The sequence below is a fragment of the Heloderma suspectum genome, chromosome 1, assembly GCF_057233095.1.
Source record: "Heloderma suspectum isolate Gila_16-S chromosome 1, 16-S_ref, whole genome shotgun sequence".
NCBI classification, from domain to species: domain Eukaryota; kingdom Metazoa; phylum Chordata; class Lepidosauria; order Squamata; family Helodermatidae; genus Heloderma; species Heloderma suspectum.
In genome coordinates, this window is record NC_139458.1 from 265,997,498 (window position 1) to 266,010,257 (window position 12,760).

The window sequence follows — 12,760 nt, forward strand, 5'->3', positions numbered from 1 at the left end:
TGGTGCTTCTCCAGAACTTTATTCCGGACTTGTTTTAATACCTCCTTGATTTCCTTGATGCTGTTTGTTTAGATAAGCTCTCCAGCAAACTCTGGGGCCTTCCAGAAACAGGTGTATTTAATCTGAGATCATGCGACACTTGAATTGCACACAGGTGGACTCCATTCAACTCATTATGTGACTTCTGAAGGCAGTTGGTTGCACCAGAGTTTATTTAGGGGTGTCACAAGAAAGAGGGTGAATACTTACGCAATCCAGACTTTTCAGGTTTTTATTTGTAAATCATTTTGTAAAATATGTAGATTTTTTCCCCACTTCAACATTATGGACTATCATGTAGATCAGTGACAAGAAAACCTAATTAAATCAATTTTAATCCCAGGTTGCAACACAACAAAATGTAGAAACGTCAAAGGAGGGTGAATACTTATGCAAGGCACTGTATATATGATAGGTGTGGACGAAAGTCACTTACCTGTCGTCGAAGGCCGTTCGCGGTGGGGGGGAGCGCTTCGCTGCTCCCCCCGCGAAGTTCAGGCCGGGGGGGGAGGCTTCCCGCCTCGCCCGGCCGAAATTCAGGCCGGGGGGGAGGCTTCCCGCCTCGCCCGGCCGAAATTCAGGCCGGGGAGGAGGCGCCTCACCTCGCCCGGCCGCGAACACGAAAGTAAAAAAAAAACCTTCCCCTGATAGGCTACGTGACGATTCACGTAGCCTATCACGGCTAGATCTGCAAAGTCAGCCGTGATAGGCTACGTCAATCGTCACGTAGCCTATCACGGGTGACTTTAAAAAAAAAAAAAAAAGCGTGTACGCGAATGGCGGCCCCCATAGGGAGCCGCCATTCGCGTTCCTTATTTAGTCGCTGTAGTCTACGTAAATGTTTACGTAGACTACGGCGAAAATAAGGGCAACACAAATAGCGTTGCCCTTATTTTCGCCGTAGTCTACGTAAACATTTACGTAGACTACAGCCACCAAATAAGGAACGGGAATGGCGGCTCCCTATGGGGGCCGCCATTATCCGTACACTCTTTTTTTTTTTTTTTAAAGTCACCCGTGATAGGCTACGTGACGATTGACGTAGCCTATCACGGCTGACTTTGCAGATCTAGCCGTGATAGGCTACGTGAATCGTCACGTAGCCTATCAGGGGAAGTTTTTTTTTTTTTCATTGCAATGGCGGTGGTGGCAGCCGGTCGAAAGACCGGCTGCCACTCCCGCCTCGCTCAAACACCCGCCGAACCGCCGGCCGGACCAGCCACCGGGAGGGACATTCGGTGAAGGTAAGTCCCGTCCCGGGGGGGGGGCGGGGGGGGTGCGGAGGATTTCTCCCCGAAACTTGTTCGGGGGGCCGAACGCGTTGGCGCTCGGCCCCCCGAAGTTTCGGGGAGAAATTCTCCGCCATCCCTAATATATGATACATCCCATCTATCCACTGCTATGCATGCTGGCCGTACAACATTGTTCCTGAGTAAATATGAGATACTAGGGATTCCTTATTTCAGGTTATAATCTCTAAGGTGCAGTTACAGAAAACAAAAAAGCAGAATCTGAGATCTAACCAAATCAGTGCTTGAAATAGCTTCACTATGTAACTAACTAGTTTCAAGCATAGGTTATACCAATGCCCCATGTTTTCTGCAGGTGAGTTGGACCAGAACAAAATGTAGGCTATTCCATATGAATCCAAAGGCAAGAGCCAAAGCACTAGGGAGTAACACATCAATAATGAAAATATATTATATACATGAATGGAGGATCAAAATTCACTTTATAATGGTGTGTAAAATACAGCCCCAATGTGTTGATTCCTGAGATTCAGTTAATAGTAGGTAAAAGCTCAAAATCTGAAAACTGTTAAAATGAACACTTGAGTTGTAGTGGTGATAATGATGATGATGATTTATTGGATTTATATGTGTATAATGGATTTATTGGATTTATATGTGTACATGTCCTAGAGATGAGTGTATTTGCATCCTATTCATGAGAGATGAATTTCCTAATGAAAGCCATTTTTCCTGTGACATGTGTACTTCTTTATTTTATTTTATTTTATTTATTTTAATTATTTATTTCATTTCAATACCGCCCAATAGCCGAAGCTCTCTGGGCAGTTCACAAAAATTAAAACCAAAGAGCACACAATAAAACAATATAAAATATATAAAACATTAAAACCACAGTATAACAATACAACCTAGCAGCAATGCAGACGTTTAAAATACAGATTTAAAACAGCAAAACTAAAAGTCTAGAAAGCTAAAATGCCTGGGAAAATAAAAAGGTTTTCACCTGGCACCAGAAGGAATACAGTGTAGGTGCCAGGTGAACCTCACTAGGGAGCTCATTCCACAGCCGGGGTGCCACAGCAGAAAAAGCCCTCCTCCTAGTAGCCACCTGCCTCACTTCCTTTGGCAGGGGCTCATGGAGAAGGGCCGCTGAGGATGATCTTAAGGTCCGGGCAGGCACATATGGGAGGAGGCGATCCTTCAGATAACCTGGCCCCAAGCCGTCTTTGAATGTTAATACCAGCACTTTGAATCGGGCCCAGAAATGGACTGGCAGCCAGTGCAGCTGGAAAGGTACTGGCATAATATGAGCTCGTTGGCCAGCCCCTGTTAACAAACTTGCTGCCCTGTTTTGGACCAACTGAAGTTTCCGGACCGTTTTCAAAGGCAGCCCCACATATTGCAGTAATCCAGACGAGAAGTTATCAGTGCATGGATAACTGTAGCTAGGCTATCTTTGTCCAGATAAGGGCGTAGTTGGTATACCAGCCTAAGCTGATAAAAAGTGCTCCGTGCCCCTGAGTTCACCTGTGCCTCAAGTGACAGTTCTGGGTCCAAGAGCGCCCCCAAACTACGAATGTGATACTTTAGGGGGAGTGCAACCCCCTCCAGAACAGGGTGTGTTTGTGCAGATGGGACTGTTCTCTCCACTGAAACTAATGGCTCCACCATGCAGAGATGGAGACAGAGATGCAGTTCAAGAAGCATCCCGCACTGTGATATTTCAGAGGAAAGGGTAAACTTGGCAAAGGAAGATTTCTATAATGTCTGGAAAAGCTACAGTATATGCAGTGCTACAGAAGGTCTTTGGAGCATGCCGGGAATTGGGAAATATAGTTCAGGATACTACAGATTGCCCCTAGTCTCCCCTCCGGGGGAGGAAGGGGAATAGTAAAAAGGGCTCACTGGAGACAGGCACCACCTTGTAGGCTTCATCCTCAATCATGGACATGCCTGAAAATGCTCAGGAGAATTTCCTGGCTGGTGCACCATTGGATAATCCATTACAGACCAGGCCTAAATTCAGAAGGAAATTGGGCTCAGCTCACAATAGGGCATGGATTTCCAGACTGGTGGTGAAGTTCATATTCTTAACCCTCCATTTCCATAATTCACCACCTTCTCTAATAGAGCTTTAGTAGACTTCCCCCTGCCACCACCACCACAAAAATTATATTGGCCTGCCCTTTCAGTGGTGGTACAACTTGTCAAGGGAGCCCTCTTGTCAATAAAGGGCTCATTTATACTGCTATTTTGACATTGTGAAAGCCACTATGTGTTGCCTTTTTTAATTATGGCACCAGTCCCATGAATGGACTGACAAGGACTGAGATGAGAGATGGGCCACAGTTGTGTTCTCACCCTGTAAAGCATTTGTGCTCCTGGTGTGTTAAAAGTCAAATGGTGGAAAAGGTTTGGGGTGGCTCTCTCGGCATTTGACTTACACTCAGGGTGAAAGTGCCAGCCCTCCTTTGACTTTTCCCTCTCCTTGGTCTCCAAGAGATAAAACAAACTCACCTTGGGGAAAGTGGGGACTGGTAGCAGCAAATGACACCCAGAGCATCTTTTTCCACCAAGGAATTAAGGGTTGGACTACAAAGTTGCCTTGAGTGCCATTTTTCTTGGTAGAAAGGTGGGGTACAAATCAAATAAATAATCCCCATGAGTCTCCAACTTGAAATCGCTTCCTGAGCATCCTTTCCTGCATGGGATGATGGAGTTTGTAGTCTAGGCCCCATCACCTCCTGTTGGAAAAGATGGCTGGAGCATAATTTTTCCTAGCAAAAGAAGCTTGGTGGGCCTTGCTGGACCCCACTGCTACCCTGTCCCTTTTCCCCAAGGTGGAAGCTATTCTGCTCAACAATTTTAGCAAGGGTGCTCATATGGTTGAGCATCCCTGCAGCAAATGCTTGCCCCATCTTGAGTTGAGATCTTGGGATGGGTGCATAGGATATTCAAAATGTGGGTTAGCAAAGAAGTGAGGAGCTGTAATCTCAATGTGTGTCGGAATCATTCAGAAAGCACCATGTAAAAAGAGAAAAATGCCTCATAAACTTCAGTGGCATAGACAGGATTTATCCAGCCATTAAGTCATCAGTGGCTCCTTAGTGGCATGGGAGCCACTGCAGCATTTCTGGCCCACATTACTCTGATAAGGTGGGAAGCTTCAGCTTACACGGGAAGGCCTGCAATGGGTTCCCTTCCTCCCACACTCACCCTGCCCCTCCCTGAGCTAGGACAAAAAAAAGGGGATGGATTGAGCCAAATTGTGGGCCTTGTAGGTGAGCTCCTTGTCATACTGAAGTAACTCAAGAAGGATACAAACTGCAGGGGCTTCCATACCACTAAAGCTGGAAGGAGTCCCAAGCGGTGTTTGACAAGGCACTTTCTGGGGTTGCTGGGTCTCCTGAGGTTCATATCTTGAGATATTAGGTATGGAACATGGGAGGTAAGGGGTGGTGCATGGCAGACCAGGGAATGAAACCTGTTGGGATAGATAAGACACAATTCTGTTCAAGTAAATGAAAAGAACATTGCATTTTCTTCTATAAATATTTCCCATCTAGTGAGCCACTAGGTCAACCAGGATTTGAGATTTGGCTTATTCAGTCAAGAGGAGTTCAGTAAAATAGGGGAGGAACTCAGGGAAAGATCTGTATTTCTGCACTCATGTGCAAAAGGTGTCTGTGTTGGTGTGTGAGCATGCACCTGTGCCTGAATCACAAGGTGCAGGAGTGTATACAGTTCTAAGAGTTGTATCCAGTGGTGTCGTTCCACCAGCGGAAGGGAACCACTGGTGGAACAGCTTTCTCCTTCTCCCATTGTGCACCCCCCAAATCTACTCTGGAGATGTGGGGAACCCTCTGAAGCAGATTTGGGGTATGCATAGTGGAGTGCATGGGGGAGAAGAGAAAGGGAGGTTCTGTTAGTGTTAGGGTTTTTTTTAATCGGATTCTTGTAATTTTATTGCTAATGGGTTTTAACTGTTTCAAACTGTGTTACATTTTTGTATGTTAAAAGTTTTACATTGTTTTATCATGTTGTGAACTGCTCAAAGAGCTTTGGTATTGGGTGGTATAGAAATGTAATAAATGAATTAATGTTGCACAACGGTTGGATTCAACCCACAGGCTGCAGTCCTATACACACTTACCTGGGAGTAAGGCTCATTGAACTTATTTGTCATTAGACAGGCATAAGATTGTACTATAGTTTTTAATGAGGGAGCAAACAGGTGGATTACTTTGCAAGCAAATATATTTCATATGTAATTCTATTTGTGTGGGGGAAGATGAAGCAGGGCTTGTTTTTTAAGAACTGAAGGTATACTGTGATCAACTGGCTCTTAAGATTGGCGTACCCTGAAGAATTTGACCATTACTGCATAGGGAGGGGGCCGTGGAGGAGTTTTTAAGTGCTTTATAACTGAACTCTACACATGTCTACTCAAAAGTAAGTCCCATTGACTTTGATGTGTTTACTCCCAGGTAAGTATGCATAAAATTACACCCTTTAGTAATTAGATTCGCTTCATTTCTGAGGAATTATACAACTTGCCGGGGAAAGGGGACTAATAAAATAATATGAATTTTATTGAAGAAAATGTTTTCTCTGCATTACATATTGTTTGACAATTTTCCCTTTCATTGCTTTCCAGATTCTCCACAGTATGCTGCTGTTTCCTACAATAGAGCACATTGCTCAGTCCCCGCAAGGCAAGATTGTGACACCTCTGCTCTGTCACCTTCGTTACATTCTGTACATGCCTCTATATCTGTTGACGTTTCTCCCAAAAACAGTTAAAAGCTTCCTTGTGGGCCTTACACTAGGAGCACATACACCTGTGGATGAATTTTCAAAAATTACTGCTGTAGATTTGTTGAACATGAATTGTATTGGTAAGTAAAAACAGCTTATAATACTTCCCCACTTCCCCATGTATTCCTGCCTAATATAATGCTTTGATGGATAAGTAATCTTAAGAAATTTTTCTCTTTAAAATGTTATTTTATACAATCATTTAGTGGTGATTCTTTTAAATTACCACTAAAGTTTTGAGTGTTTTTAATGGTAGTTCTGGTCAAGTTCAGCAGTACAGAACTGAATGGAAATGAATATGAGTTTTCTTCAAAAAATTGAATGCTCATCAATAGGTGGAAACAACATAGATTTATAGAATAGCCTTCTGAATGCCATTCTTTTCATATGTAAAATTATCTGTGACAGTATCTACAGCTTGTAGAGAGTTCTTAAACTATGTAAGTATACAAAGATGTGACTTTAGGCTATGCCTCCTGCTTAACTCTGTGGTGGCTATGGATTCAAATCCCTTATAATGCAGTGTGGTCATGGGAATCAGTGAGAGGCTTTTAGAAATGCAGCCTCCCTGATAAGAGAGATCTTGGAGACTATGCTTAGTGCTTTTTTCCTGCTGCAACCAACTTCTGTAGCCTTGTACAGACACAGTGATCAATTGGGGGGGGGGAGCCAAGGTGCTTCCCCTGCTATGCGTGCTAGTTGTGTTCTGGGGGATTTGCATAATTTCCTTTACCAGCACAGTTTGCCATGTTGTGCAAACCCGGCAAGGGTGGCCTGTTGCCGAGGTTAACAAGCCAACCAGAACTCATGGGCTGTTGTAAGGTTCTGTGGTGGCTTGTTAATCAGGGCAACGAGCCCCCGTCATCAGGTTAGCACAACATGGCAAGCTGCCCTGGCAAGGGTAATTATACAAATCTCCCTAAAACATGACCAGCATGCCCAGCAGGGGAAATAAGCCACCGTGGCGTATTTGCCCTTCCGTGATTATGTGAACGTTGTCTTCAGGCTTCAGTTGTCTCCTTACCTGTACATAGGGAAAGCTGTTGAACAAGCACAACTTGTGCCATCTTTATCATCCAATGTACTACTACAGTATTGCCCAGTACTACACAGCAGAAATGTGGAAATCCATTAGACTCAGTTAATGCAGATTTTTTAGCTCTTAATATTTAATTAATTAATATTTTGGCTAACCACAGATTTTGTCCATGCAACAGGCCTGGCTGTCCAGAGCCTTTGTTTTGTAGTTGAATAGATGGATATATGTTATTAGAAATCTCAACCACTACCATTTTGGAAACATATGACTGGCTAGAGGATTTGTGGAAATTCACCATAAGAGAAAGGTGGGGTTTTTTTAGGAATAGTGGTGAAATAGGAACTTTAAGGGAGATGGGGAATACATCTAAGAAACTGTAGTGGAGTTGTATATTTACTTTTGTAAATCTTCAGAGTTGTATCCAATTGGTATCCTGCCTGCCATTGATGGGACGCTCTTTGATGCAGTGGAGGGTTCAACTGGCGTAGTGGGGAGGGAGGCAGTTTTTGGCAATTCCTCTTCCCCCCCTGAAGCCCCATGTCCCCTACAATGTACTCTAAAAGGTTATGGGATCTTTTAGAGCAGCATGGGAGGAAGCACAGGGGGAGCCCCTGCCCTGTTCCATGGATGGAAGCCTCCACTGGATTAAACAGCTTTCTGTCAGTAGAGGGACATCAATTGGATACAACCCTAAGTCAGAAAGTTCCTTTATATTTTATCATATCGTTACTATGTCCATTATACTGATTTTTTTTCACTTCATTGTGTTGCTTAGTAAACACATTTAGTGCTACTGAAATAACTTCTTATATGACTTCAGTATAGATACATCTGGGCATCCTGTGAGCTGCATACAGCCTAAAAGCCCTATACCCGCTCCCCAGCTGATTAGTGCTGGAAACAGTTGAGCAGTTCACCAGGTGGCACACTCCTCAGCTGTTTTCCAGTGCTAATCACCTGGACAGTGGGGAGGGTGCATGATGAAAGCTGCATGATGGAGACTCATTGGCTGGGAGGGAAGTTTTAAACCTCCCCATCCCCACATGCTGAGATGTGCTTGCATGTCTTGCATGAAGGGTGAGTTTGTGCTTGCATGTGTATTGCCCTTGCATGTGTGTATGTGAGAGAGCATATGAGGGACGTCTTTGTGTGTGAGCGGGGGAAGAAGGGGAGCCCAGGCCCCAACCATGCCCATGCCCATCACTGGCACGTAGCCCTTGGGAGAAAAAGATTGCCACCCCTGCACTAGGATAATTAGCTATGGTTCTATATAACCTAGCAGTTTTCATTTTGTTTTATGTTTTATTGTCTGTTGATACTTTTCATATTGCAAAGCATATGTAAACAAGCTGTTCACAAAAGCCAGTAAGTTTGTTTGTTTATATATATATATATATATATATATATATATACACACACACACACACACACACATACATACATACACACATACACACACACATACATACATATACACACACACACATATATATACATACATACACACACACACACATATATATATGTGTGTATATACACACACACACACACACACTCAAGAGACTTTATAGTGAAATTGATAAAGAATCTGACAGGTATGGACCACATGTGCCCAAATTGTATTAAGTCATTGATTGGGGTGGTGGAGGAACAAACGTGCTTCTGGAAGGACCCCTTCATGGGGCAGATTGGTTGTGCAATTAAGTCTACATGCAGCCTTTTTGCTCAGGTGAAACTGTGAGCAGAATTTTTTTTACCACATCTTGATTCATATGGTAGGGAGGGCCAGATGAAGATTTTTCAGGGACTGTACTCAGCGCACAGGCTGATGCTTGGGCATCTCTGATATGGGGATTCACAACCCAGAGGTAACAAACCAATCCTTGTCCATTGACTATACCAGTTTACACACCGGGGATCCAAAACAAGGGCAGAAATTGCTTTGTTCTAAGAGAATAGTTTCAGACATAAGGAGAGAGAACGCTGTGATATTTGGATGAAGCACTGGAAGCTCAGCTGGTGCAATTCAGTGAAGGAGCTCATTTCATTGTAGTAACACTACACCATTTGGGGATTTGGTCCTCTCTGACAGATTCGGAAATCTGTTTATGTAATTAGTCCATATTGAGAGTGACTAGTTTTATTTGGCTGTACTTTACTATCTGCCTTTAAATAAAATTAAGTACTCATTGATTTCAATGAGTGGCCTTCCTTGGAAATGAATCATTGTGGTTGACTGAGTTCAAAGGAAATGCCCACAAACATTAAGACTTTGAGAGAGAAAGAGTTTTATATAGTAACAAGCTCATAGACCTTCCTGTATAGGTAAGTAATCTAGGAAGTGGCATGCCCATAGCATATGCTTCAGATTAGCAATAACTGACAGTATCTTGGTCAGCAATCTTGCCTATTTTAACTTAGCTTTACTATTCTGTGAGTTTGTGCAGTGAAAGAAAATGGGAACAAAGATTGTTATGAGCATATCCTCTTGCCCTATAATAACCCATTAGGTATGGTTCAGAAATGTTCAGCAAATGAATTTATTCATCGTCTCCAGGAAGTTTGTGTCAACTCATTAAAAATGTACGTGTGTTACCTTTGGCATTAGCATCTGTCTCATTGCTGTAATTGCAATAAAACTCATGATGAAGGGCAGAAAAGATGGTAAAAAGTTTCCTTAAAAGTTATGTGTTTGTTAGAACAAACTAACCTGCCAGGGACTTGTTACTGTGTCCGGAGCTTACTCACAACAATATGTTTTCTCTCCTCTAGAAAGGAAATGAGATTTAGAAAACTTAATTATAACAAGACCTAAGTGCCTAGCCCTGTTTCCACCAAGGCCAAAAAGCAAAGCACCATTAAGAAGGAGAAAGGCCTGGAGCAAAATCCTGGTTGTGTTGTAGTTAACACAAAATTTTGCTCCTTGGGTACATGAGAAAAGTCGACAAGTTTTCTTCTGTGTGAGTAGGCAATCATTGTCTTCCTTATTACCTTCCTCAGTGCTTATCTAGAAGACATTCATATTAAAGTGATTATGTTTTAAAGCCATATAGAAATTATATATTTTCTGACATTGTGGTTTTTCACTACCTGTGTTGCTTTTGTGTTCTGTATGGCATCTAGCAAACTGTTAGTGCTAATGTTTATTCTTTTAAATATTTAGTCATTTTATTTAGCAATTTATTTATTTAAATATTTAGCCATTTAACATGGACTACCATTCTACCGCCACATGGTAGTCTAATGTTTTCTAAGTATTTGTGGCTTTTCACTGTCATAATACTTGTTTGTAGTGTAATGGCTAAGAATATGCTTATAAGTCAGTAAATCCCATTGTTCACATTTCACCTTTCCACAAATCCACATGATAGCCTTGGGGAAGCCACAATTCCCTATGCCCCTGCCCCTTGCTGTAGTATGTAGTAAATAATACTGATCTGTCTTACAGCGTTGTTAGAAGGATTACTGAAATACTGTATGTGAAGCTCTTTAGAGAGTTCAAAACATTAACATGAAGACCTCATACCAGACATGATACAAAAAGACTAGGCAGATGTTAAAATTGTAACATCTCCACAATGGTAAGAATATTACTCCAGTTTTATAAAGCAACCCTTTTCTTAACAGCTTTCTCTTTACCAGCTAACTTCCTTTGTATTTTTGCAGTGTTGTTGTCCATTAAGACATTGACTGATAAAGATGAATGCCAGCAGGTACAGATTTTGTCTTAATATGTTCTGTACTTGTTGAGGGTGAAAGTGGAGAGTGCAAAAGCTGGTTTGAAACTCAACATTAAAAAAACTCAGATCATGGCATCTGGCCCCATCACTTCCTGGCATATAAAAGGGGAAGAAATGGAAGCAGTGACAGATTTTACTTTCTTGGGCTCCAAGATCACCGCAGACGGTGACTGTAGCCATGAAATTAAAAGACGCTTGCTCCTTGGGAGGAAAGCTATGGCACTCCTAGACAGCACAGTAAGAAACAGAGACATCACCTTGCTGACAAAGGTTCGTATAATCAAAGCTATGGTTTTCCCAGTAGTAATGTCCATTGAGAGCTGGACTATAAGGAAGGCTGAGCGCCGAAGAATTGATGCTTTCGAACTGTGGTGCTGAAGAAGACTCTTACGAGTGCCCTGGACTGCAAGGAGGTCAAATCAGTCAATCCTAAAGGAAATCAACCCTGACTGCTCATTGGATGGACAGATTCTGAAGCTGAAGCTCAAATATTTTGGCCACCTAATGCGAAGAGAAAACTCTCTGGAAAAGACCCTGATGCTGGGAAAGATTGAAGGCAAAAGGAGAAGGGGACGGCAGACGATGAGATGGCTAGATAGCATCACCGATGCAATGAATATGAACTTGAGCACAGTCCAGGAGAGAGAGGAGGACAGGAAGGCCTGGCATGCTATGGTTCATGGGGTCACGAAGAGTTGGACACGACTTAACGACTGAACAACAACTTTCTTTTACTACCCTTCAAAGACCACTGCATGCAGTGCCTAATATTGTAAGCAGTAAAGCCCTTCTCTGAAAATGAGCTTGAGTCTCACTGATAGGGTAACTCTCACTCGCATTTTCAAATACCATTTTAATCCTTTTTTCCCATGATGTCTTAAACAGCTACAGTCTCATAAGCCATGTACCAAGCCACCCACTAGTGAATGGAAAAACAATAGCAAAAATAATGCCCCTCTAGTAATAGACTATTAACCTCTCTCTCTCTCTCTCTCTCTCTCTCTCTCTCTCTCTCTCTGTGTGTGTGTGTGTGTGTGTGTGTCTTTCATTCTCTCTCTCTGTCTACATATATATATCACCACAGTAATGGTGGTAGAAAAATAGGGAAGAGAAATGCAAGAGGATGAGACAACAAAAACTAACACAAGTTTTATAAGATGCAAGTTTTAAAGCATTCTTGAAGTGTTAACACCAGACAAACTATGAAAATGGAATGATATGGGTAGGTAGCTGGATATGGGAGGCCTTTGAGCCAATAACAATAATATTCACAGTAAACTATTCTTAGCATTTATAACAAAAATGCTTGCCAAGGTGCCATGAAAGAAGGAACAGAAAAAGTACATATTACAGCACTGATATCTATTTTTCGTGTTGCCTTTAAGAATTGTTGGGAGTTTTATCTATGTTTAAAATCTTACAGAACTTTAATTTAAGTTCTATAATCTATTGGTATATTTTGGGAAGAAGGCAAATGTAGGGGGAAACTAAAATAGGTTCCTGAGGTAGCATTGGGCTGCATATCCATAGGGCAGATACCCATGTTGCTGGTTTAGTGCTGTAGCTCACTATAGGAATTGTGGGAAGTATGGAAAAGGCATATGTGTGTGGGACATCTCTGCACCTGAGTACTGAGCTGGAAAGCCAGCTGTGTAGCGTGGACACAGGTACTGTTCTTCAGTGGTCTCTGTAAACTTTGCAAGGATTAGGTATAATGGGACATAGCATGTAAACCCTCCCTCCAACATTACACTTTTATCTATCTTATGATACAGGTGTGATCCCTAAGACTTTTTCCTTTGAAAAATGTTGGGACTTACCAATGTTGTCCAGAACCAACTTTGTCCAAATGGAAGACTCAGATTATTTTC

General features: G+C 42.4%; 1 protein-coding gene across 3 annotated transcripts in view; it reads left to right on the plus strand.

The window, feature by feature from the left end:
* The window catches only part of LDAH (lipid droplet associated hydrolase), a 144,442-nt gene that overhangs the window by 91,729 nt on the left and 39,953 nt on the right, over positions 1-12,760 (plus strand). For all 3 annotated transcript variants that reach the window (XM_084826513.1, XM_084826512.1, XM_084826511.1), the window contains one exon: positions 5,950-6,190. In XM_084826513.1, the coding sequence (XP_084682639.1) occupies positions 5,950-6,190 (241 nt within the window). The remainder of the gene's footprint in view (positions 1-5,949; positions 6,191-12,760) is intronic.